Genomic DNA, 27,996 nt, shown 5'->3' with positions numbered 1-27,996 from the left:
ATGACATGAAAAGATTGATCATTTCCTAAACATCCCAGAGATGTATCAGTTCAAGCCTGAAGAATGGCAGATAGATGAACGGAAGGGAGAGAGAAACTCAGACAACCAGTGGAGAAGCAGAAAAGCGAAAGGTGGCTAGAAGTTTGTGGTTTCAGTGTAGCACATGTCTCCTTGTACCAGCTGAAACTGAAAGTCTGTGTTTAATTGAAATGACCAAGACCTGACTGGTCTCAAATTCATTTTACCACCAATTTAGCTTTATCAGCATTACATTAAAAAAAGTCAAGGACAGGGTATAGCTTCATTTTTCAAAACTGCAAGGTTTTGGTTCCTTTCTAGTCAGTGAATTATGCTTAAAAAAAAAAAGAAAAAAACTCTTTAACTTTACTCTAACTGTCCTTGGGACTTAATGTACTTAAATGCCTCAAAACAAGGACATGTTTTACTCAATAATCCATTTTTGGATACGTATTTCTTGAAAGTGCTGTTTTTTTTCCTGGACTAGATACTATTTGTGAGCTGGAGTGGTGCCTGTGGCAGCAGGAAGGGCAAGTGTGTGTGAGTGAGGGTAGGAAGTAAGAAGTAAGTTAGCTGTTTGATGTTTCGATGAGTGTTTCAGGGAGGAAAGTGTCTGTTTCAACCTTACAGGAAGTAGAGCAGATCCAACATGGCTGACAGTGTATGACCTTTCCACTTATTAGGAACTGTTGAGTTGTGGACCAGAGGTTGTGTCCATGTTCTACCAGCCCACTATTTGATTTGTGTTTCTCTCTACCAGCACAAGAACACAAGGTTTCACACAAATGCTGGAAATATCCTAATGAATAAAATACTTCTCTCTCTTTTTCTCTCCGTCTCTCTCTCTGACAGACAGCTGGTTCATTCTGTCACTTGGGTTGGGGTGAAAGGTTGTGATCCTTGTGATCTCCCCCCCACATTATGTCTGTTGCTGCATGTGTGTTTGTCCTTGTGTGTGCTCATGCGCCTGTCAGGCAGAACAGTTTGCGAGTTTGTTACTTCACAACTGCCAAGGATAAGCATATCTCCACCCGTTCGAGGTTATTTGAATGCTTCTGAAAATTTAGCGATAGATTCCTGCCAGTTTTGCAGCACAGTTCACACATGATTTGCATATTAGGGTGTTTTCACATATGCACCGTTTAGTCCATTTGAACAGAACCCTGGTGCACTTTTCTGCTTGATGCGGTTAGGTGAGAACACAGCAATCACACCTACGTCTGCTTTCAGTCAAACTCTAGCACGATTCGGTGGCTGTAAGAAAGCAATTCTGCCATGAATCAACCCAGAATTCCATGTGTTTTGGGTTTCACGTGACATTTTAAAGGTGTTTTGGGTTTTTGAGCTGCGAGGCTCAAACTGAGCCAAAAGACAGAGCTGTCGCGCTGAGAGGTGCTCTTGATATTTGAACAGATGAACAAAAAGAGAAAATAAATGGAGGATATGATCCAAAAAATGTTTTAAACTAGTTATTTACACATGTATGTAATAATTTATTGAGCACTGTCTCTGTGTTCTCTGTACCCAAGTTATGTTTGTGATTTCTATGCATGCTTGGTAAAGGTTTGCTCATCTTTATCCATTGCTATATCTATTGCTGGCCAATGATTGAAAGAGTGTTATAAGAATGTTTTGAGTCCTACATGACCCTCAGCCAATATTTAATTTTGTTGTTTTGTAATCTATTTATGTGCAGTGTCAAACTAATACCAAAACCAAATAGCAGACAAACCAGATTTAAGCTTGGATTTGGAAGCAAGGACTAATAGGTGTGAAAACACTCTTAATCTCATTTAGTCTTGCAACAGATTTAAAAATAGTAATATTTTATTCATTATTTTGTCCTAGCAATTCCACCTTTGTGATTTATATCCCTTTATTTCCCTTTCCGCCTGTAATCAAGCCGTTAGTCATTTTTCTTGGGCTTTAAAGCAAAAAAGTATTTGTATGTCTCTCCTGTGTGAAGCGTTTTGGGGGTTAACACCGATAGTAAGGAGAATCACTGCACCCTTGGGAGCAGATGATGTGATTGATTATTCATTGGCCTGAGCGTGGCCTATGGAGACAGGATTAGTTAAGTAATCTAATATGGTGCTGTAGTAGGCCAGTCTGTCGGTCCATTAGAGGCCAGATGCTTGATTACATGCCATGAACTCGGCTGGCCTGAGGATCATTACTGAAATGGTCCGGTGCCACGTACAGCTCAGGAAAAAAACAATCGGCTTTTAACTCCCAGCATCAAAAGCCAAGACCAGCACTCGCGCATGTGTTTATTGTGGAACAGTTGGGTTTACTTTCATGCTGAGGTTAGTGATCTCAGTCTTATGGTGCATGAACATTCTGTGAAATGTAGACCAAATGGAACCACAAATCCTCAGAGAAGCATTCGCACCAGAGACGCACTGACAGCAAAGACACACACATATAAAGAGTCTACTTGTCTCATTTGCTTATGATGTAGTGTGTTTACTCGGTCGGCATAGCTACAGAACTTCATAGAATGATGCTATTGTAGACCCAAACATCTCCAGTCTGACATGCCAATGCCTCTGAGATTAAAGAAAGGACCCAGAGGAATAATGATGGAGGAAAAACTGTGTGAGACAATTCAAATCAGAATATTCTGTATTCACTGTAAGCCAGCTCTAAATTGCTCTTCATTCGACTCTTGTCTGTGACTGGACTCTTTTATTGAGAGCAGGGATTAGCTTGCTGTTATTTTCAATCTACCCATCATAATAAGAGAGAAAGAGAACATGAAAGAGTGAAAGCTGGTAACTTTCAATTACAATCAGGAGGAATGTTGTATATTTGGCTTTCTCCTGAAAATGCTTTCACACAGAGGGAGAGCTGTGTTAAAGCATTTCCTTCCTGGATAATTAGTTCACAGACTGCAGTCTAATGAGCATGATTCATCAACTTTGTTTTAGCATCGCCACGAGAATGTTTGAAGTAGGGTGACAACTTTAAACATTTAGCTTATAAGGTTAACTCGATTGTCAGCGGTGAAACGCGTGTTCATCTGCATGTGTGTGTTATAGCATGAGCTGAAAGGCTAATGTGTCTGAGATCCAAGAGTTATTTTTAATACATATACCACAATGCTGTTGAATTAGATCTGATTGTTACTGTTTGGTTGTAATTCAAATGACATGTTTATATTAATGTGCTTGTTGTAATATGTTTTGGTTTCTATATTAACACCTTATACAGGGACTTGTATGGTGGACTCCCCATGTATTCTACTTCTGTCAATATAAGGATTAAAAAGCGCTGGTATTTAACAGTTTATAGTCACTGATGTGGTGAAGCTTTCCTTAAGACAATGTTGATTTAACATTTTTGGAAGGAGTCTCCAGTGTCAGAGCTTTGTAACAGTTTTCCACCACAGGAAATTTCAGGACAGATGATGTTGCATTTTGCAGTTTCCCAGTAACGTGACAAGCCGTGCTTTTTGTCTTATTAACTTCAAGAGTAAGTAAGGGAACTGTTGATAACTGCTATACATTGTGGACATTCTGAACCATTAAATGTATCTGTAAATGGATAAAAAAAAAATATGGTGTGTCATTATTTAGTAAATAAACATTGTTAGCTTTGGTAAATTTCTGTAATATAAGTCTTTGTTACATGCGTTTAGTAGGTAATAATCAACTTGGGGGTTTTGAAAGTAACTCCGCTTCATGTCGGGCTGCATCACATCACCCCCATCACTGAATATTTTGGTGTTTTATTATTTACTAATGGGTGAAGGATTGTTTTATAAATCTTTTAGGCAATGAATGCAATGTTTTCCTCCATATTGTTTACAACTAATGTGTACCTTTTTCTTATCCTTCTTTTTTTTTTTTTTTTAAAGAAATGTTGACTGGATATCTTAAGTGAAGAGGTACAGCTAGTGTTACAGCAATGTCCATTACTCACATCAAAGCTGAATGCTATTATTATTTAGCTTTGTAGATTGTGAAGGCATCAGATGGAATAGGTCCGCATCCTCCAAGTTTCAAATGTCTTTAATTCATCACTGTCACACCATATGGGGATGTTAGAGACGGGGAAGGAGACAGGGAAAGAGAGACGGGGGGAAAGAGAAAGAGAGAGAGTTGATGGCCTGAATGAAAGTGTCTTAGTGATAGTCTGAGATAGGGATCAGTGAAGTGTATGGGAAAGGGATGTGCACAGTAATGTAGACAGAGCTCTAAAGCTAATGAAAGTTTGCTGAAATGCAGAGAGAGAGAGGCCTTTCATTTGGAAGGAAGAAGCCTGTATAGCGTTTCTTTGTGTGTATCTAGAGTGTTTAGCTTTGTATATAATTGTTTGTGTGCAGTGTGTTGGTAGATAAGTATAGGTAAGTATGTAATTGTAATTCTGTGTAATTACATGTAAGTGAGTGTGTGTGTAACCATCGACAGCAGTTGAGTATGATGTATTATCTTAACAGTATGTTTGAGTGTTGTTTTATGACCAACTGTACAAAGCTTAACCATCTGAAATAATAAAACACACATACACACACATGCAAACAGACACTAGGGCAATTAATTTGGAAACCAGGACTGGCCAAGCTTTTAAATGACTTCCTCCCATTAATCTAGCTAGAGCAAGCCTCTCAAAAATGACCTCATGTTTTTCTTAACCCATCAACCATTAACGTGTCAGCTGTATCAGCCGGTGTTAATTGATAACGTGCTTTTGTCAATGAGTACCTGATGTTTGAGATTTATCGTAGAGTATGAACTGGTGGTGTCAGTGTGTCTTGTACAAAATGGGCTGTATTGATGGAACTATATACATTTCCACAGAATGCATACTTGCGGTGCTGTGTGTGTGTGTGTGTGTGTGTGTGTGTGATTTCCTAGTGTTGTGTCTGTGTTTGTCTGTCTTTCTTCATCGCCCTGTACTGTAGACACCTGTAGAGACATGTCCTCCCTAGTACTGTGCTTATTTTAAAATGTATTACAGTTTGGAAGAGGCCCCTCTGTATTGTACAATCTCGTATGTCCCTACAATGCACCTTTGAAAAATATTCTTCTCTCCAGCCGATAATGTTGACCCCCATGTCCTGTATTCTGTAAAACAAGCTTTAGTAGTTACTCGGTAGCTAAACAGTTTAAAGAAAACAAAAAAGCCAGGTAAGTGAGGTAGTTATTCTCTGAATGTTCTCAGTAAGTCACCCTAATAATTTCTAAACTCTTGATCAGGTGTTAAAAGGTTCCTACAGCTACAGCCATGGAACTACATTCAGCTCTGGTTTCTCCAGTGGAAACTCGTGTAAAGTTCCTGGAGTAGTGCGTGCAGTGGAAATATGCCTGACAGACCTTGTATCAGTTCAGTATAATCCTGAAGATCAGATGTTCTGCTACCACCTGAGCCAACCTCTGAGCGCAGTGTTGTCTTATCCTTCTCCAGCCTACATGACTAACCGCTCAGTCATTTAGGAAAGAAAGTGAGCAAATGCTCTAAGAATAAACAGTCAGAACATTGCTAGTGGGCAGTCAGAGTAGAACAGATCATTTGGGGTAATTAGCCTACAGATGCCTGGGTTATGAGGTAGTAGTGTAAGAATGACTGAAGAGCAGTTTTAAAACAGTATTTTGCAAGGATATAGGTGCTGCCTACATATAATTCCTGTATTTTGACACAGAAAAAGAGAGAGAGAGCGAGAGAGAGAGGTGTTCTCTGAGTGCTCAGGCTGTTATTGGCCCTTCTAGACAAACCCATGGGAGCCCTATACCACAAGGACTAATCCTAATATACAGTCTCTCTTCTGTCTGGCAGATGGCTTGAAATAAAGAGAGAGAGAATAAAAGAATGGGGGTTGAGGTTTAAGATTGAGCAAGAAATAGTATAGGGAGATGTCCTGTAGTGAACGAGTTAGACATTCATGATCAGTGAAATTCTGTCGCAGGTCTGATCAGTGATTTGTGTCATGGCTTTTCTGCATAACAATGTCTGTCGTAGGTCATTTAATTTCATTGTGTTTATTTATATCTCTCAAGACCCGCTGAGGGCAAGCCCTCATTTTCAATAGTGCTGTCTTTAGATAGAATGATATACAGCAAAATAACAGGTTAAAGATTTGTAGTCAAACGCCGTAGGCTTAAGATTCTCACTCATCAGTTTCAGTTAGCACTTTATCCTGGGCAGGGTCACAGTGGATCCAGAACCTATCCCGGGAAACAGGAATTAAATATTGAAATGGTACAGTGTAATTGGAGTCCACTGTCAAGGTTTTCTGAATTTTATTCCACGTGTTGGAAGCAATCTTTCACGTCAGGTGTAAGATGCATAAGGTAATCTTTACTAAGAGGCTGACAAGCTACGTGAAGGTGTATAATGCATGTCTGACAGTCTGGGGAAAAAAAACTCTGTGGCTGAATTCTGGAAAACTGGCAAACCATTTTAGAAAAAGAAAAAAAAATGGGTTTCTGCCTATAACATGCTTTCACACTGGTGTTATGAACAGTCATAAAGGTGTCTAAAACCTTGTTAGCTAAGTGTGATTTCCTCACACAGTGAATGTCACATTTTGACCAGGTTGTTGGATGGCCACAGATATGAGCCTAATCACAATTTGTAATCAGATACTGGCTGTCAAAATGTCTGTGATACTCAAATTTAAATGCAATTGTCTCCCTTTTCATTTTTGAGGTTATACCTTTACTTGCGGTTGAGATACATGCTTAAAAAGGAAAATATGTAGTTTCCAGAACTGTATGTAATAGAAAATGTCAAAATTTCACCATGTAAAGGCTTTTCTCAGGCTGCCACACTAATCTGGGCCACCTTCATAAACAATACAATGGGGGGAAATGGTTGTATAAAGAAATTAAGTAGGACAAGAGTTTCCTGATGCATAGTATTAAAATATTACTTTTTTATCTCTGGCTTTAAGAACATATTTTATTGATTGAAAATTACATGTCAACAGACATGTCTGTTTCCTCCACAGACCATCGATTCACTGTTGCAGTATTCTGTTGTAGTTATTTTAAACAATAATTTTAATCTTATTAATGCCTCCTTAAACTGTTTGTTTTTTTTTTAATGGAAGACATTAATGTCACTTGGTTGCATTGATTTTATGGCAGGTAAAAGGACAAACCCCTTTTGGTGGTTTGAGACAAACCAAGAATTTTGGTGCCAGAACCAAACTGATGCTTTAGATTTTTCCAGAACCAGCACGGGCAGTTCGTGTGTGGAAGGGGACTATTGATGATTTTGCTTTCACTGATAGTTTTGATTCGGATAGCTTCAGCTGCAATGGGAAGTTCTGTACACCACTCCATCTTCATTTACACTACTGAACTGTGGGTCTCTTCTTTAAAAGTGTGTGTGTGTGTGTGTGTGTGTTGTACAAGCATATCTGTATTTCTGGAGGGTGTACATGTTTGTACAGATGTGCCCTTTTGCAAGGCTCTTCACTGAGGTGTTTTGGTTGTCACCGGGACTGTTCTGATTTTTTTTCCTTTACTGATACTGCTTGCTGATGCACAGAATTGCTTGTACATGTCTAACAGGTGTGGTTATTGTGTGTGTGTGTGTGTGTGTGTTCCCAGGACTCTGAATCTCTGGACAGCTGCATCCAGAGCACACTCGCGGCGCTCTACCCGCCGTTTGAGGCCACTGGTGGCACTATCCTGTGCCAGGTGCTAGATGTGGTTGAGTCATCATACCGCGGAGACGGCCTGCGCTACCTCATCGACTTCCTGGTCCCCGCCAAGCACATTCTCCAGAGCATCCAGCAGGACGCATGTGTGAGTGATGCACTGCCTTTGATTACTTCTTTTTTTAGGGTCCTGTGAATTCCTTTGTAGTTACTCAGTGTCCTTTTTTTCTTTTGCCGTGTATTCTTTGTATTGCTTTCTCATTTGTAGTCCAGTCAATTTGTCTCACTCTCAGTCTGTCTCTTCAGTCGTGTAGCGTCATGCCTGTGATAGCATTGTAGCGTGTCGTGTTTGGTTAGGTGAGCTACTTTCCCTCTACTCACAATTAGTCATAATGTGGGCGCAGTCAGAACACACAATCGCACACCTCAGACAAAAGGCTGGAGAATCCACCAGGCTCACATTTTTTTGGTAGCGGCTTTTTGTTTTGGTAATTTGAGAACCAGCCCACAAAAGTCCCATCAACACTTCAGATCTGAGGGGTTTTTCCCATTTGCCCATTCTCACTTTCTCACACAAGCACACACAAGCTTCAGGCTTTTTTTCATTTAATGTTGCTACCCGGGGTTGGCAACGGTGCACTATATATACCACACACTTGACCTAGAGGTATTAGTTAACACTTGTTTTGAACACAGGAGTGTCCTTGGGAGTGTATCTCTGAAGGCTGTATGTACTGAAACTTGTGTGAGTTTTTGTTGTTTTCTGTGTGTCTGGTTGTTTGCACCTTGACGAGAAGAAAAAAAAAATGCCCTGGTTAGGAGCATCACACTTTTAGTTCTCCATAAAGGATAGAGACTTAAAGGAAGGACAAAGTCTTTCTTTGCACCTTTGGTGCTGCAGTCATGAGTTCTTAAATTTCACATTCACACAGGCAAAAACATGCGGCAAAACCTGCAACGCTCGATCAGTTGAGCAACATATTGTGAGCACACAAAGTAATTTTCCACAGAAATATTACAGAAGATTCTGAGGTTTTAGGTCTAGTTACTTTCCCATCATACTGAATGATGACTAGAATTCTCACAGTGATAAACATGAAAGTGACATCATCATTAAGACATGCAGAAACCCCATTACTAAATTCATCATGGAAGAAGTGCTTGGATTAATATACATAATATTCTGATTAGCCATTTGGTTAACTAGATTATGTTAGCTACTACAATTACAGACAAAAGGCTCAATGATGAATATTTTAAATTTAATTAATAATGAGGTAAGATCATAAATGATTTTGATTAAAATAGTCTGTTGACAGAAATAACACTGGGTGTACAAAAGACCTATATAAAGTTGTCAATCCGTAAAATCAAACCTTTGTGCCATAGGTTAACAGGGACAGTACACATTTATTAACGTCAGATGTAGATATGGCAGATTTTGCTGCATCTTTATTCAAATTATCTCTACTAAATTTTCACATATTCACAACTTTCTTTACATGTGTTTAAATGAGAGCTCTGAATACATTATCACCCCTAAATATTTAAAAAGAAAGCATATAGTTGCTTTTTTTCTCAACAGTAAGATGTATTTGATCAACCAGTCTGAAAGATAAAAACATTACATCGCAAAGCTTCTGAGCAGCTGCATGCTCATAGGTAACTGTGTCTGCATACATTTGACAAACACCACCTGAAGGACACAGTCCATTTCTTTGGGCAAAGACAAAAGAGACACACAGGAGTGTTGTTTTCCTGAGACCTCTTCAACCAGTGTCCTGTTCATAAAGCAGCTCAGTTTAAAGGTGCTGCCAAAGGATCACCTTTGCTTTCAACCACAAAAAGGTCAATAATAAGAGCAGGAAAACTTTGAAAATAAATTCTAGACGTCATTAGTGCCTCTCAGTTGCTTTGGCCTGTGAAGCGGAGAAGGAATGACCCTTTGACTTCTGTCTGCTCTGATAGTGCAGACACCATGGCAGTGTTTCTCTTCTCTACTGCTACACACACACACACACACACACACACACACACACACACACACACCTGTGAAGGAAGAGTGGGAACACACCAATGGCTTTGTGTGTGGCAAGATGACCTTTAAACGGAAATGGCTTAACACTGGTTTGTTTATAGTCTTTTTAAGTGTGGGAATTCCTCTTTATGTGTGTGTTTGTGCGTACAAGCATCTGCTACCGTCATGTATCGTTTGTTCCCAGGCAAGGTAAATGTTTTTTATCCTTTATTTATTAGTAAAGGGATTTGTGTGAGTAAAGGTCATTAATCTGTTTGTGTTTGTTTCTGTGTGATTGATTTTATATTTTCATTTTCTGGAAGTGTGTATCCTCTCCCCTGGATACTCTGTGGGAAAATCTTTCTTGCTGCACCTGTGGTCAGAGGAATGTCTACCGGTCTGTCCTTCCTACCAAGTCACCGTTTAGGGGCCCATATTTAGGTGAATAAGGATATCATAATGGGAACTAGCAGCCTGAACATGCTGACTGCTCTGCACATAAAAAGCTCTTTCACCCTTATCAACCCCCGTCATCCACCACTTGGTGATACATTAGCCTGCATCCTCTGAAGACTCCTCCACCCTTTGCTTTGAAAGGAAACTGCCGGTCATTTTTGGCTGCCCAAGAATTATATTCCAGCAGGATATTTATTTCATCAGTGTCGTATCTATGGTCCTCTGCATTGCATTACAGTGACACTGTTACAGTCTGCTGGGAGGAATATCTGAGACATGCTTCAGGTCTCATACCATTCCTGGACAGTGGTTCATTCATATAAATGGAACCAGACAGAGAGAAATGATTTCTTAGTCCATTTTTTCTCTATATTATTCTGTGATTCTTATCAAGATGAAAAAACTCATCAGTCAGGTTCTTCATAAACCTCGGATTTTCAATTTGTGTTAAATTCTTGTAAAATATTTACAGAAATTAAATTCCAGAAGAGGCATTTAGCATTCCCATTTGATTATTCCTACATGGTAGCATGTTTCTTATCATTTACTGTGCTCTGATGGAACGCGAACCATCAGGCAGCATTGTGTCTGGTCAGTTCCTTTGTCTGTGTGTAGTTGTATGAGGATGTGTGTTGTGTAAACACATTAGCCTAGTTGGTAAAGAGGAAATAACATGCTATATCACCTTAATTTAACAGCAGCACGCACATTCTCAACAGATATGTTTCTCATGGATTTTTTTTTTTGAAAAACAACATTCTACCCCCTCACTATTTGGAAAAACAACATCCTCTGTAAGTGCAGGTTTATGCACCCAAGAAATACCCTGTAGTTTGTACATACTGATAACTGAAAGACTTGTGATATATAACACACTACCTCTGTTTCTCTCTGCAGTTTCCATATTGCGGTTTCCTGTTCCGCCACGAGGGCTGGCCACTGTGTGTCCACGAGAAGATTATAGTCCAGTTGTCCTCTTTGGACAGACGTGTCCTGCAGCCTGGTGACTTCTATCTGCAGGTGGCAGCATCATCCAAAAGCCCACCACGCATCACCCTCAAGTGCCTGTCAGCGAGCGGGCAGCATGTGGAGGAGCTGGAGGTCCCTGAGTTAGCCTACACCTCACTTTTCAGCATGGCCTGGCTGGACTCCATCAACCAGGAGAGGAGTGGAAATGGCCGAGTCACCCTGGAGCACTGCCTTTTGTCTGCTGATAATGACATTTTCAGGGTGCCTTGGGAAGATGTGGTGCATCCCGAGTTCATTACCAGACCCCCAAAAGTGAGCCAGTTGGTATTGGAGAATGGAAGGGTTGAGGATACTGAGGTAAATGAGGGGCAGGAAGAACATGCTTCTGAATCTGGGCATGGAATTTTGATTGACACATCCATGGCGGAGTCAGCAGAGAGTGGGGACCCATGTAAGACAGTTAAACTTCTCCCTGCTGTGGAACAGGACAGTAGTGGGAGGAGCAGTGCTGCTGATGATTCAGAAGGTGAATATGTAGAACTTGCAGATGTCACTCTGCCTCGCTTTTCCCCACAGAAAGGCTCTCTGACTCAGTCTATAAGCATGAACTACAGAAACTTACACAAACCACGGACTACAGGGCCTGAACAGCCCAGCGCCAATGCCTTGGAGAGCTCCTTGAAAAGTGGCAGGTGTCCCCAGAGCATGGTATGTGCCATGCTGATTGAGAAGAACCTCACAGAGCCATTTCTGCATCAGATGCCAGCAGGTCTGCACAGCCAGCGGCAGGAGGTGAACGAGCGCGGACTGACCTCTTCTAAAGGTACAGCCCCATCTGACTGTATGCTTGAGCATGAGCCTGTGACAGAGTGTGTGCCTGAACACTTGGACTGCATCAGCACAGCACTTTGCGACTTGAAAACGAACAGCGTAATGCATATAGACCCTGAATCTTTAAATCATTGTCTTGCCTCAGAACCAGATTCTGACCAGCCTACACTTTGTAGCTATACCACTAACTTAGAAGCAAGTGCCATGGATAAGCAAAGAATTGTAAATAGGGTTGAAACAGACAGTAACGTGAATGACTATGCTACTCAACAGGACACTAGCAAACCAAACGCAGAGCTTGTAGCAGCTTCTGCCTCTGTCGAGACTCAAAAAGAGGCACAGATAGAGGTAGAGGCTAGCAAGAAAGCACAGACTGAACCTAAACAGGAAGATCCTACAGACCAGCCAGCTAGCCGGCCTGCAGATTCTGAGAATAGGGCCTGTGGTAGTCAGTGTCGTAGTGAAAGCAGCCTCAGTTCCTGTGACACTAAGGAGGGCAGGCCAGGGTCAGCAAGCCCCCAGGGGCAGCAGGTAGACTGGGCCATTGTCTCCGCACAGCTTGCGGAGGGTCACGTTACAGCCATTCTTCCAGGTCACGAGAGGACAGAGCCATGTGAGAAGAAAGAGAGTGAGAACAGGAATAAGGGATACGTAGATGCAGAGATGGAGCTACCACAGGATGAGGCTGAGGGAGAACAAGAAACTGAGATGCAATATGTGGATGAGAGTGAAGCAGGTACAGAAGGGAAGGAATCTGGGAGAGGGACCGAGAACGAGGCGAACACAGAGGGAGTGGCAGTTGATATGGTAGAAGTAGCAACAACTCCAAAAACAGGTTTGGTTAATTCCACACCCAAATCTGGCACAAATGTAAGCACACCTCCAGTTCAAGAGACCGGCAGCTCTTTAGATATAGAGGATAGAAAAGAAACACAAGAGAGACAAAAGAAAGAGGTAGAGGAGATGGAGGAGGGTGAAAGTATGCAGATTGAGTCCAAGGGAGCTGAGGATGTTGGAATTATGGGATGTCCTGTGATTGAGAATGAGGTAACCGTGGGGATTAAAACAGAGTCTGCAGTCTTTCAAAACCCTGGGGTTATGTTAGATGTGCCAGTTGCAAATGACAGCACACCCTCAGAGCACATGAATATACACACTCTGGATGCACTGGCAGAGGGAGTGAACATCCCTCCTGTGGTTGAAGTGGAGGAGGAGGAGGAGATGAACTACAGACAGGAAGAAGGGATAGAGGAGCAGAGGCTGCAGGATGAGCCTGTATCTTCTGTTAATAGTATGCAGCTGGAAGCAGGCGAGGAGTCTCATCATCAGCAGCAGCAGCGGGAGCAGGAGAAAGGTAGACTCCATTTTCTCATCCCAAACCTCACCTGTCCCTCTTTATCTTGTCAGGTTGCCTTTTTTTTCACCCTCCTGCACTTAATTTTTTTTTCCAGCTTATGTCTCCACTTCCTCTGCACCTCCTCCATACTTCTTCCAGTTGACAATCACTTCCTGCTTCTATCCTCCCCTCAGCTCATGTTTATCCCAAACTCAATTTTATGCTGGTGATTATTGTGTTTCTTTATTCTTTACATGTTTTAATTATTTTTTTTACTTGCTACTCTGCAAATTTGGTGTACTTTTCAGGTACTTTTCCGCTTTATTGTCTTGGGTGTAATATTTTACCCTTTCCCCCAACACTGAGTTTAGTTCTGTTTACTTTAGAAACATGAGCATAAAGTGACAGTTCCCCTGCACTGGTGCTGTCGCTGCCGGGGAGCCTCAAGCGGCAGCCTACTGACAGCCTACAAATGGCTCTCAAATGGCCCGTGCTGAAGCCTGAAAGCCTTTCTCTTCAGTCGCTACTAGTGAAAAAGGCTGAAAGAAAGGAGTGACAGAGGCTGTTTCTGCTTATGCTGGGTAGTTTACGAGGACAGACTTCATCACAGGTCATATTCCGGTCTCTAGACAGTTTGTTTTCAGATTTTGCCTTGAGTGGTGACTCTGTTGAACAGTAGCCAAGGCTTTAGAGTCCTGATGGAAAAGGAGAGTGCTGGAGGAAAGACAGGGTCATGGGCAGCACTCGCACTGTCTCTAGTCTCTGTGTTTTTGGTAATTTAATATCTTTCCTTTTGGATTGAATTGTATTTGTGGAGAGTTATTGCCCCAGGCTGATGTTGACGGTAGATTTAGTGACCGTGTTTTGACTGGACAGTGGTAGTGTGTCTGCTTTAGGGTAGTTGTTGACTGTGTTTCTGCAGACTGTAAAATAACTGTCAAGACTCAAGATAACTAAAAACAGTCTTTTGAAAACATCTGTAAACAATGGAGCTATAGTTTACGTTGCATTATCCATAGGCAATATAAACATTTTTGCCTCTTTATAACAGTGTACAGTGTATCCATTAAATATAAATGCAGTATCACTTGTGTATGGGGCATGGTGAGCTTGTCTCCTGCCCCTAATGTTGTTCAGGTGTGAACAGTAACGTGCAGGTGGGTGGGCTGTGGGCGGTGGGGGGATGTTGTGTGTGTGTGTGTGTGTGTGTGCGTGTGTGTGTGTGTGTTGCACTGTTTTGAGAGCCACAATGACAGTGTCTTTGTTTGTTGTGAGTTAACTGGTAACTGTGATGGATGTCACCCAGGTGGGTGGTTTACACATTTGACAGTGTTTGGGTTTCTCTACTTCAGGTAGGTTCAGTGCTGTAATTACATCCATACTCACACCTATTACGCAGCTCTTTTTTTTTTTTTTTAAATCATATTTTACTCATCCATCACTGTCAGTTACCTTGTCTAACTGTACTCACTTACCGGCTCACCAGCACCTGATTTTATTTAAGGATAGAAACAGATAAATTTCAGGTAGTGTCTGAAATTTTTATTAAAATCTCAGAGTGGCCACCGCTATGAACCTCATCTTATACTGCATTTAACTTAGCTCGGAAGTGGTTACGTCATTTTCAACTTCTGTGCATTCGAGCTACAAAGTGGAAAAAACACTGGATGCCTCGCGGTCGTCTTTTGTTAGCCAGTTAACTATGATGAGTGTATATGTACCTCCTCAAAACAGTGAACTGTATAGTCAAAGTTATAGATTTAACAATCTAATATGCCTGTATGTTGATCTAAAGCAAGTACTAGTATATTAGCATAACGCATTTACAAGAAGTGCTACTTTGTTTACTGATGATGCTGTGAGCAGCTAAGTTGATTTGACATCACTTGCTGAAGTCAGGGTTGAGGAAACCATCCTGAGTTTCCAAGCAGGAATTTGGGAATTCCGAATTACGAGTTTTAGTCCAATGCAGCCTAAAAACTAACAATAGGACAACTTAGTTTTGCCTAATCCTCACCAGACAGCTACAAATATGGTAGTGGTAATGGAGAAATGTAAACTAAACGTACTAATGGACAGAAATAAATATCTGTATCTGTTTGTGCAACCCATTTTTTTTCTTTTTTTTTTGTTTGCGCACAAGCCTGGATCACACCAGTTGATGATGTAAACAGAACGTCGTAATTTTGTTTAAGCACGAGTCTATCTTTAGAGGACCTCTATCGTATAATCTGATATGCAGGACACATGTTTTAACATAAAATTTCATTGGGATTTTATTGGGATCATCTTGTACAGTGTGACAAGTAATAATCTTAAAAGACCACTGAAATGATACAAAAAGAGCGCTAAAACTGGCTTAACGCTGAATGGTAGTCTATACTTAGACCAGCTAGGTAATTTCTAGGAAAAGCTGATTTCTTTTTATATCAAATACAGTCTTAAGGGCATTTCTGTCTAGAAACAAGAATAAGCAGAACAAAGAAAATCTCAGACCAGGGGCTTTGAATTAGCATTTAGACATATTACCTCTGGAAAGTAGTTTAAAAGTCTAAATTATCTTCCTCTCTGTGTTAAGAAACCAAGATGACTATACAACCTGTGAAGGAAAGCTGATGAGTTAAGCAGATGGGATTGTGAGTACAGGGTTAAACACACATGCACATGGATGGACAGGCTTGAACAGTGAGAAAGTATATGATCAATCTGTCTGTGTGAGGCATATAACAGACATAAACAAACATATGCACACTTCTCAGACCTTTAAACAAATTCATCAGGCAGCTGTTTAAATAAGGGACCCCAAAGACCCAACCTGGAGTCGGAAGCTATGTCTGAGAATAAATGAAGGCAAGAAAGAAAAAAGTAAGAGATGGAGAAAAAGAGAGAGGGGGGAAAAAAGTAGACTGGGGCAATGGCCCATGGGCTTTGCCAAACTTGCCCTCCAGACAGAGGGGGCAGAAATGTGAAACTTCATCCTGTTCCACTCTGCAGCACTTAACTTCTCTGAGGTCCCAGCCAATTCTGGGAGCTGTTGGTTTGATTTATTTCAACAGTGAAAAGAATGAGCCAAGGAGAGAACGGGCAAAAGACTTGTTTAATTCACTGCTGTCTTATCTTTAACATTCCATTACGATGTGGAATCCGGTCCTCAGAATTTCACCTTTGCCGTATCACCTTTAATCCGCTTTGAAATACAGCAATCCCTGCCAGATTACATCTCAAACCGATTTATGCTTGTTTTCCCTGTCCTTGTGGTTTATGAGCCTGAGGCTGCTTTTGGACGCATCCTGGCCATATCTGCTGTTTTTTGTTCTGGCAGTGCATTGTTTTGTTTTACAGTTCTCAGAAACTCCAATCTTTTTAGAGATCTTGGATCCAATAAGTAAACACAAATACAGTGCATGTGACGGTGCATGTTGTTGGTTGGTAATTTGACTATGCAGTGTAGATCAGTTAGACATTTTCTAGCTGTTTGGTCAGAAGGTTAGAGTTTCAGTCTTTGCATGTCTTAATTCCAGGATTATGGGATATTGAGTTAAAAATGTTAAAAAGATTTCACGCTATTGGAGCTAAAAGGTATGTTGTTAAATCACTCAACCAGTAGAGTATAGAAAACTGCTGACCATGTGATTGCAGAAGCACAATTTACAATAGGAACCTAGTGAGAGGTGAGACTTTTTAAGGTTTTTTCTCGACTCATAGTGCTGATTGGTTTCCTGCTTTGGTTGTGTGGTGATGCTGGAATGCATGTTTATTAGCCACACCTATAAAACATACAGTAGTTAGGTGTTTTTAGGTGTGTTTATGCATGTGAGGGTGTGTCTTTGTATGCTTTTTCTATGGCTCTCGTATAACACTATTGACCTAGATTCCATCTTGCAGACTCCCTGCGTGCAGAGGACCCATCACTGTGTCCTGTTTCAGTGACGACTCCTCTGGGTAAAATTCACACAGAGGACTCTACAGTGACGCCGCTGGATCCTCCTCCTGCGTCTCCCAGTCAGGCTGTTAGGAATCGGCCTCTTCTCACTGAAGTTCATAACATCAACTCTGACATCCTGCACTCTGGAGTGCTCTGCCTACCTGGTACTGTGCATATGTGTGAAATAAGCACGTGCGTCTAGCATAACTCAAGCAATACTGTTATATTTCAGAGATATTTACTCACAATAGCAAATCCATATACTGATGGGATGTTCTTACACTTGTATGTGTTATTCATAGACCAATATATAGACAAAGTGTAATATTAGAGAACTTCAGTAAAAACATAACACTTTTTCACATATTTCCATTCATTAACACAACATTTATTCAACAACCTTATGATCATTGCGAAGAAGTAGTTACAATTATAATCTGATAGCAATTTTCACATCACTATGGAGGGATTTTAGCCAACGCACCACAGAACTGCTGTTGCGTATGAGCTGCTCATGTTAAATCCTAGCACAGCATCTATATGAAGTTACAGTTTTGATAAGGCTTCTCCAAAAACTAACATTTATTAGCATTGATTACTACATGACTTAGTGATTTAGTGCTAGAAGCCATGGCACTGTGGGTATTAATTAGGCATGAGACGATACACTAAAGCCGCGATACAAGACATCCGGATGCAGGCTTCACGAGACTATACTGACAAAAATAAAATTTACATTTTAATACATGTATTTTGTAATGAAAACAAACTGAACCACTGCAATACATTGTATTGCAATAAAAGTATATCAGGTTTTATAAAATAAGGTAACATTTTCCCCGTTTATTAATGTATATCAGTGATATAAGTGTATTTCATGGCAACGGTTTTAATATGGAAAGATTGTTTGATTTGATCTGAATTGTAGATTGTTCCTTAAATGATTAGGCTAAATAAAAAATTAGTGTCATTGCTGCTCCTACGGCTGTGTGCTGTCCATCATCAAATGCAGCATACAGGTGTTGATTTTAACCTGCATTTCAGACTGTGGTCAAGCCAGCTGTAATAGAAACCCAAGTGCATGCCATAATGCTTCCTTCTAATCAGCTTAACTTTTTGAACTATTAAGTAAGCATGCTTCGAGGCAGTCAGGTTCCCACTCGTGAACTTCATGCTCTGTATACTACTACCTCTGGTTCTGCCACTATCTGTGTAGAACTCATAATGAATATTAAATGGAAATATTGCGATACACCTACGAAAAGCAAAATTCGTATCGCCACTATTTTGTATCATGATATTCAAGACAACGATATTCTGTCTTATGCTTAGTATTAATATTTGGGGATCTGAGATCTTTTTGTCTTATTTATAAAGTTAATAAATGCTGCTGTTTTGTCTCCAGGGACACGAGACAAGTCAGGCCATGCAGTTGTAACAGTGACAACAAGAAACACAGCTTGGCTGAACCCAAACTGCAACAGTAGTGAGCTTGTGCGCATAATGGTCTACTTCTACACCATTCTCAGGTATTACTTCTGACAGAGCTGTGTGTGTTCTGTACGTACATCTGACCACTGCACCATGTCAAAGTTGAATTCCTGAATGCAGTATATTGGAGTATTGCTGGTTATTAGTATCGGCAAGAAATCTATACTTACTCTGGTTATAACTCTTAATCTACTGTTGTATGGAAGTAATTATGCATGTAAGGATTAAAATTTCTTTTCATATTGATCTTAGAGAAATCATTTATGATGTCTATTTACAAAAAATCATTTTTAGAAGCTTGTGGTGGTTTCATAGTAATGCTGTACATTTAAACACATTACATTAAATATGACACAGAAGCAAATATTCGTAGCTCTCAGCTCAGTAATGGGTGAAGCTCAGAAACAGAACAGTCAGTACACATGGACATCTGGAGTTTACATGTTTTCAGCTTTTGTGCACCACTTTACAAGCAAATTTCTGTACAGCCAATAGGAGAGCAGTTGGTGTACCTGTATAGTAATTTCTTTTTGTTGCTTTAGCAACAATGCTTCAATACTTCTTCATGCCTGTTTAATCCCTGTACATGTTTTCCCAATATGTGGAATGATGTATGCCTGCTTAAAATGATATAACCCTCGATTCCATGTGTGTGTGTTTTAGGAAGGAAGTGCAGGCATTAGGTTTGACTGTTCTAGTGGACGCCCGCAGGTGCTCACCTGTCCCTGCTCTCTTTAAAGCCTTCACCATTCTACAGGTGAGAATGCAGCCCTGTAACTATCCTCCAGGATGAAATGCCTTGTGAGGCTGTTCTTTCCTATTGATATCGCCAAAAGTATATTAGGTCTGAATGCCCTTGGTTCATAAATCCTTACATAAAACTTTGCTATTTGGGCTTCTGCTGTAAAACACTGAAATATTGATGTTATGAAATAAACACCAGCATTTATTCTATTTAAGCTCTTTGCTTAGCATTTAAAACTAAAGACTAAGGAAGAATTAGTGCCAGCCATATGTAGAAGAAAGTCATAAATCTTAATTTATGTGCTATGAGATGTTTCATCTACAGAATGAGAGCCCATGACCATGTATTCAGGGCCCTAATTATGAATTACAAAATTTGCTAAATTATTAGCCCCGCTTGAATAACAATATGTTACATTATTAGCAACATTAACGAACACATCTGGAGGAATTATCAAAGTGGCATCAAGAGAAATAATCAATAAGGTTTAAAACATGCAAACACGAGAATAGTTAACTCTGAATAACTTAATGTAGGCAACAATGGCATAAAAAGTACTTTTATTTTTGGAGAACTTTGATATGTCTTGTTAAAGTGAATTCATTTGTGAATTCTTCTGGACTTTAGCACTATTGATGGTATCTAAACCATAATGTTTATGGTGGTAACAATTCTGCAAGTGTGGCACACTTTATGACCTACCACTGACTGTTACTCTACGTTACACAACATGAACCACGTGATTTTTTGTTGAGGTTAAGGTACTCTTGGTTTCATGATATTATTGTTGTTGCTTATATATCTTAAATGGTAGATCTGTAAGCAAGGGCAGCTATATTAAATGTGAAAAGATCTGGAAAATATGACTCATGTTTTCTCTTGGAGTGAGCCTGAGCATTAGTGTTAAAGCTCTACCTGTGTATTAAGCTGTCATTTGCCCACCTCCAAGTCAGTTCTAACTACGAATTCTTTGATATTGGTGTCGGGTGTCAGTCTGATAATGTACATATTTATTCATACTCGTAAAAAAAGCTCTAATACCAACATCTTACACCATGTTATTCTATGTGTCATAAGCTATACATTGTTGCTCTGATAAACAGGTTACATGAAATGACAGCAAGAGGTACTACATAAAATGTCTTGGGGAGATTAAACAGTATCTTTAATACCGAGTGCCAGGACAGCTGACTTGGACACAATGTCAGGGAGTGTGGCCATTAAAAATAAGCTCAAGATGCTGTGAATTGTGCTCATACAAAGCTATTCACAAGCGTGGAGCAGTGAAGCAAGCGTACACCGAACCTGTTGCAAGTGAGAGAACTTCAGTTCTGCAAGCACTGAGCACTGAGACACTCACGCTAAATAAAATGTTCCGTGACACCCCTGATTGCTTAATACTTAAGTACTTTCTGCAAGTACCAAAAAAAACATGTACTCATACTCTGTCTGAAAAACAGCTGTATCGCAGGTAGCATGTGCATCTCATTCAAATGAAATGCTGCAGCAGCAAACCACTGACTGGTGCAGTGGGGAAACCCTGAGCCTTCACAATATCTGCTTTATACACGATCCTCTTTTAAAGTCACTTTGATTCAACTTTGCCAGTGTTTGTTCTACTGAGTTTGAACTGTGGCCAGGTGAGCAGTGGAACTTCTGTGTCAGTCAGTTTGATTACGGTTGGTGGAGGCTCGTTGTCTTGTATATACAGGCCAATGCTCTTGCCATCATCGTGTTTGATAACGTGGGAATGCTTGGACAAATGAGAGGCATTTAGGAATAAGTATATAGAGACTTTAGATTGTTTGTTGCGAGCTTCTCATGATTCTCGCTAGAGTTTCATATGTCAAAACTGTTGTAATTGCTTGCAGAATGTGTTAAAGATTTCCATCTGTAAAGCCTGCGATATACGCAGGTGTGAAAAAGAGATATTAATGGGATATATCAGTCAGGCTATAGTTCAGGCCTAGGTAAATCTACTGTAAGTTTATTCATGGAGCTTGTGAAGCTTATTGAAAGGGTTTAGTGGATCAAATTCACAAGTGTGATCCAAGAGTTGTTGAGTAAATAGCAGCTGTGGATAGTGTAGGAATTAGTAATACTTTCTTCCTAAATGACTTGACCAGATCAGACAAGTCTTGGCTAGAAATGTCAGGTACATCTATGTCGCCATACCTTTGTGTGGTTGGCAAAGAGTGTCTGTGCTTGTGTGTGCGTGCTTGTATGTGCGTGCTTGTGTGTTAATATTGATTCAGACTTGTTAATTGGTGGCAATGGTGTGGTTCAGTAGAAGTGTGATATGTGATACCTGCCATTTAAAGACATCTTCAAAGTGAAGATCTGCATCAACGCACATATCTAGCTTTTTCCTCGGATTTAGTCCAAAACTGTCAAATATGTAGCTTTAGTAGTGAACAAAGATTATATGTGTTTTTATATTGTTAAGTGCAAACTAATTATACTTTTGTTGCCATAGTAACCATTTGTTGTGATGTGAAAACACAAGGGCTGAGAATTTTGGCCCTGGTTGTAGGACACGGCTTATTTTATTGCTCAATTTCCTGTTTGAACTGTTGTTCAAGCTGAGTCAAGCCTACTGAAAAGGAGCAAGGAACCCTGGGTATCACTGAACTGTTGTTCAAGCTGAGCCCAACCCAGTGGAAAGGAAACAGGAGCCCTGGTATCATTGAACTATTGTTCAAACCAAGCCCAGCCTGGTGGAAAAGAACCAGGAACCCTGGTATCATTGAACTATTGTTCAAACTAAGCCCAGCCTGGTGGAAAAGAACCAGGAACCCTGGTATCATTGAACTATTGTTCAAACTAAGCCCAGCCTGGTGGAAAAGAACCAGGAACCCTGGTATCATTGAACTATTGTTCAAACTAAGCCCAGCCTGGTGGAAAAGAAACCAGGAACCCTGGTATCATTGAACTATTGTTCAAACTAAGCCCAGCCTGGTGGAAAAGAACCAGGAACCCTGGTATCATTGAACTGTTGTTCAAGCTGAGCCCAAACCAGTCGAAAGGAACCAGGAACCAGGAACCCTGCTATCAAGTTCAACACCAGGCTTGGCTGACAGCATAAAGGGGTTTAATGTATCACTGCTTTAAGCCAGAACTAGCTGACTGCTTAAACAGGTTCTTGTTTGCATAGGTGTGTTAGTGTTTCACCTGGATCCTAACATTCTCCAGACATTTTGTTTGCCTTGACCAAACACCAGATTTATCGTTCTGTCCATTTGTCAGAATGTAAGGTATGTAAGGAAGCAAATGCACAATGATAGAAAAACAGGAAATCTGACACACAATGAGAAATATTCATGAATTTAATGAATGGCACACAGTGAATAGGTAGGTGGTCATATATTTTAGGAACATATCAACAGCGCCTCCAGGAACATACAGGAACATTCCAGACATTTTTTTTTTTTTGGAACGAACACTATAGTTGTATACCTTTACAGTAAATTCCCAGTTTGTGCCGTGAGGCTTTTCGGCTTGAAAATAACACAAGTGCACTTTTACATAATGAGGTCCAGGTGGAACATAGGTGGCATAATTAGGTGACTTTAAAAAAAAAAAAAAAAAGAAAAAAGTCCTTAATTCAAAGCTTGCATTGCTGCAAAGAAAAGATTATCAGCTTTTTATAGTCAGTTTCCCATGCATTCCATGCTTCTGAATGTCACAAGGAGGAAATGAGAAGGGCATTGGCACATTTCAAGTAGGCGTGTCATGTGCCAATGTTGGTAGACAATATGGAGTAAGAACGCTACTGTATCCTGACTGCATAATGGCAGGACAGAAGATCTAAGATCTTGAGTGACCTTTATCCCTATGGAGCACCTCAGATATTCTGAAATGAGACAAAAAGATCCTCAAGATTATCAGTTCTGTCTGGGGAATGTGATAATGTCTCATAAGTGCACACTTGGAGGCTTGTTGGCTGCACTCACACATTGACTGAAGATAATATTCAAAGCTGTTATTAATTTCCTATTGTACTGTTTTCTTGTTATTGTTTGATTTATGTCTATTTATCTTTCATACAATGAAGATTACATTTTTTTCTCAAATGTAGAGTTTCTTTTTTCCATCAGTATTTACTTTTACTTTTACTATTATATGAATTGTTTTGATGGCTGGTCTTAATTTCTTAAGTCCATTTGTGTCCAGTGTTCTCATAATTTCTTGTAAAATACAGCACCACCCATGTGTTTGCCTTACACGGCATGGAAAAGAAGGAGAAAACAAGTGAGGAGTGCTTTACTACACATAAACCACTCAGCACCTGATTTTATGAAGTGTTGGTTTATTTTCCTTCTACAGTGTGTGACCAGTGTGTTTCTAAGACTCCTGAAGAATTTTATGGCTTTTTGGTTGTTATGCAATCTTTATGTAAATCCTAGTAGGACATAAGAGTTTCTTTTGGTGAAGATATTAGATATATATATATATATATGAAAAATATTTTTAAATTGATTTAAAAAGAGCTGAGCATTAGTTTGTGATGTGTGTACCTCTGCATTAGCTTGGTTTTATTCTGTGTACTCAGGAGGCCATGCCTGGATGTATCCACACTGTTCTCGTATTGGCTGATAGAGATCTGGCCTTACGCATGGAGAAGCCTGCTGCAGTTCAGGTAAGACTCACATTCAAGATATGTTTTTTTTTTGTATGTTTTTGTTTGTTTGTTTGTTTTTTAACATCAAAAGAGTTATCAGCTATTGACTAAAATTTGAAAACACAATGAATCATATGCAAAAATAAGTGGTTTACTATGACTCAAAATCAAATTTGATGAGTCAAGTAAAAAAAAAAAAAAATTGCCATGTCTCTAAAAAGCCACTTCAGTCTAGTTTAGTTTTTGTCCCTTTAGTGTTGTTCATTACCTAAACTAAAGCTTTGGCTAAAGCTTGTCCCTGAATCTGGCGGAACACAACTAACCATAAAATGCTTAAAAAATATATATATTGCAGTTACACAGTGGTAGCTCAGTGGTTAAGACATTGGACTACTGATTGGAAGTAGCTGCCATTGCTGGGCCCTTGACCCTTAACCCTGTACTGCTCAGTTTAAAAAAAAAAAATAGATACATGTAAGTCGCTCTGGATAATGCCATAAATGTAAAAATGTAAATGTACACCAAAGACTGATGGTCATTTCACTCTGCATGCATAAAATGTATCACAATCCAAAATAAAAAGTAATCATCTGTCTTGTATCTGAAAATACACTGTATTAGTCTGGAGCCTTGTTCTTGACTCTCCTGTACTTTGTCCGTGCTCTAAGTGTTTTGTGGACTGTTGAAAACACAAGTGCCTCTGCTGTTGGACAGAAAGCAGACTGCCAAGGGCACAGTCAGCTGACATGCTCACAAATACTTACGATATCATCACTGCTATGAGACAACCTTAAAGCGATAAACCTTAGACAACCTTAAAGCGATATTCAAACTGATACTTTTAAATTTGGATTGGTGTTAATGTATTAAAAATAAAAGGTGATAAGGTTCAGCAACACACTTTAGTAAAGAGAGTTTTTGTTGTATTTATTCTCTGCTTTGAGCAAATTTTTGTGTTCTGCAGGTGGAGTTGCTAACCTCTCTGAAGTCTCTCCATAAGCACATAGAGGTTTCTCAGCTTCCCACTGAGTTTGACGGCACTTTTCCTTTCTCCCATAACAGCTGGATCTGTTTCAGAATTGTAAGATCAAATTGTTTATTCTCTGTGACTATGTGTATTGTGTATGGTATTGCCAAAACATAGAAAAGGGCGATAGTAAAATAATAAAGCGGCACCACTCGTTTGTTTTAATCAGTCAGTCAGTAATGATTGTGGTGCCTCTTTCTTTCTTTCAGAGGGTGGAGCAGTTGACCAGTCATTGTGAGGACGCAATAAATCTTCTGCAAAGCACTATCAACAGCCTGGAGTCTACAGTTCTGCCTCCGACTGCTGAGGTACCGTACTTACTGCACAATGCTCTTTTACTTGTCTAGGCTTGGTTGCGTCAAATGCTTTCTTCATGGTGGTAGATTGACAGTTTAACACACCCATTAGCACACATTTGATCAGCTCTATACAGTGTTTCCTCTGCCATTAAATAGGCTAGGCAGCTAGTCTGGCTGAGCTTACAAGCCTCCTGGCCTGGAGGAGGGAAAAATATTTCATCAATCAATGTTGCTTCCAGGTTTTTTGCTTTAGCAGATGGATAGATAGCTGTTACACCAAAAACCACTCTGCTTTTTGAGCTGATGAAGTATTAGACAGATTGTGCCAAATATTGAGCTAAATATAAGTATCAATTCAAGGGTTAGTTTCTTAGTGAGCAAGTATATGTAAGGAATAAAATACAATGAGACCTGCTGTTACAGGCATACAGGAAGAACACCAAGGTGGTGTGACTTTCTAAAGTGCTGTCTTCTCATACCACAGCAATTTGAAATTCCAAGATTGCAATTTCTTAATGAATGACATGTTGTGCTTTTTAACCATTTGGTTTTTAATCAGTTTAGTTTGTGTTATCACTTGTGTCATAGCAACTATAAACCCTGGTTCTCTCTCTCATATCAGCAAAAAACAAACAAACAAACAAAAAACACCACAGTCAACAAATAAAGCTGATAATTAATAATAATGTTTCTAGGGTAAACACTGCCATAGTCTGCCATGGTATTGATATTGCTCTTCTCCTTCACACTGCACACTGAGAGGAAGCTGCTAATGTTATGTGCGTATGCAGTTTAGAAGAGCAGGGTTAATGTGACAGGCCTTTAACTCAGTTGACCCCTGGCTGTCAGGTTAGGTCAGTGAAGGATGCTCCTTGTCCATAGGGAGATGGAAATGAGGAGAGGCAAAAAACCCTGGAGAGTTGTGTATCATGGGTCATCTTTGAAATCACTAAAACAGGCTTTATTTAGTGGGGTATATGGATTGAAAGTGCCTGGATGATGAGGGTATGGATTTCTCCTTGGCGTTATGCTAAATGTTTAAAGAGGGATCTCTCCTGCTTCTACTTTTTCCAGATAATGGTATTTAGACAGGATTGTGTCTCAGTCTTCTCTCTTTTGATCTTTTTGTGCCCATAATTCATAGCTAGAATGCTGATTCAGAACACATGCGTGTGATAAAGCAATTAAAGCCTGAAACACTCTGAGATCACTGCTCATCATTAGCATTCCATCCCTGCCACACACTCACATACAGAAACATTAGTAATAACAGGCATCACAAATATGGCTCCAGTACACGTCTTTAAAATGTTGAAGCAGTTACACTGTGTGTTGCGTTGTCATGGTGTACAGTTCTGTGTATATATATTTTTTTTATTATTCCCTCCCACTGTATTGTTGTGAGCCATGTCAAGAGACAATATTCATCCACAACATTCTGAGGTTGCTCTGAGGGAGATCTGTCATCGACAAAGGACCAGAGAATGAAAGGAACATGGCAAACGTAATATGAAAAGACGTGTCCTTGTATCGCAAATGCAGATAAACATAGTAACAGTGAGGAGTTTGTAGGTGTGGGAGAGCATAATTACAGGGCTGTACAGTATGACAGTATTACTGCCAGAAAATCTTTCTCTTCTAATACAAAAAAACACGGTCACACCTGTGTGAAAGAACATTACATGCATATCTCAATCCAATGGCCGTTGGAGTTAGTACCCAAATTGTGCAATATTATACGCCTCCCATCTGCCCAAATCATCTCTTCCACCTTAGTAAGGCAGAATTCAGAGAGGGGTAATTTAGAAATCAAATTAAACAAAGCTGTCAGTGCTTGTAATGACAAAATAAAGCCTTGTTGTTGCCTCTAGGAGAAAGAACAGGCAGTACAGTCTGCGATGAGTCATGTTGCGATCCAGAAGGACTCGTCTTATTGTAATCTGTTTTTCTAGTACCATACTGCTCTGAGTATGTAATATACAAATGAGAGTGTGTGTGTGTGTATGCTGCAGGAAGCACAGGTGCTTCTGTACAAGTATAAAGAGTTGATGAGGAGCGTGCTGGAGGACGGCCGGCTGGTGCGTCTGCAGCTGGAGGGAGGAGCCGCTCTGTCCCGCCTCCGCAAAGAGGACACCTGCGTCAGCCTCACCGAGGACTACAGGTGACAGAGAGCATATTGCATGTTAACACACACTCACTCACACACATAACTCTTGCTAAATATGTATTTTAGATGCTTGGCTCATTAAGAGCTTAATGATTAGTTTAATTGCCTCAGAAGCATGCCTTTCTATATTGGACTTTGAACAGCACATCACAGCTACCTGTGTGCATGCACGCATGCATTTCAGCCATATGCTGTGCACTTCTGGTTTCCCAAACTAGCCTTTAAAATAGCACCTGATACTACACAGCAGATTCTAATAATAATGGTGTAACTGGCTAAAGGGAGAAGGTCCAATTTTACATAAGAAAAACTATAAGTTGCACTACAGAGATGGTGAGCATTTGGTACTGTTTGATAAAGACAGTGGTGCAAAGTGTGGAAGTGAAAAACATCAGGGGGAAAAACACACTTGGAGTGTTATGTCCTCCTAGCAAATACGTATTTGCACTATATGGCATTTTAATAGTATATTTAATACAGGATGG

General features: G+C 40.0%; 1 protein-coding gene across 2 annotated transcripts in view; it reads left to right on the top strand.

Annotated features, from left to right (window-relative positions):
• Positions 1 to 27,996, top strand: part of plekhg4 (pleckstrin homology domain containing, family G (with RhoGef domain) member 4) — a 67,939-nt gene that overhangs the window by 8,790 nt on the left and 31,153 nt on the right. The window contains exons 2-10 of one of the 2 annotated variants that reach the window (XM_026937476.3): positions 7,578 to 7,775; positions 10,998 to 13,254; positions 17,122 to 17,325; positions 18,567 to 18,690; positions 19,316 to 19,409; positions 23,950 to 24,036; positions 24,983 to 25,099; positions 25,255 to 25,353; positions 27,357 to 27,505. In XM_026937476.3, the coding sequence (XP_026793277.3) occupies positions 7,578 to 7,775; positions 10,998 to 13,254; positions 17,122 to 17,325; positions 18,567 to 18,690; positions 19,316 to 19,409; positions 23,950 to 24,036; positions 24,983 to 25,099; positions 25,255 to 25,353; positions 27,357 to 27,505 (3,329 nt within the window). The remainder of the gene's footprint in view (positions 1 to 7,577; positions 7,776 to 10,997; positions 13,255 to 17,121; positions 17,326 to 18,566; positions 18,691 to 19,315; positions 19,410 to 23,949; positions 24,037 to 24,982; positions 25,100 to 25,254; positions 25,354 to 27,356; positions 27,506 to 27,996) is intronic. The other variant, XM_026937477.3, reaches the window with a different exon arrangement.

This window comes from Pangasianodon hypophthalmus, chromosome 25, assembly GCF_027358585.1.
Source record: "Pangasianodon hypophthalmus isolate fPanHyp1 chromosome 25, fPanHyp1.pri, whole genome shotgun sequence".
In the NCBI taxonomy this organism is placed as follows: Eukaryota; Metazoa; Chordata; class Actinopteri; order Siluriformes; family Pangasiidae; genus Pangasianodon; species Pangasianodon hypophthalmus.
Note: the sequence above shows the minus strand (reverse complement) of the source record. Positions and strands in the feature narration are given on the sequence as shown.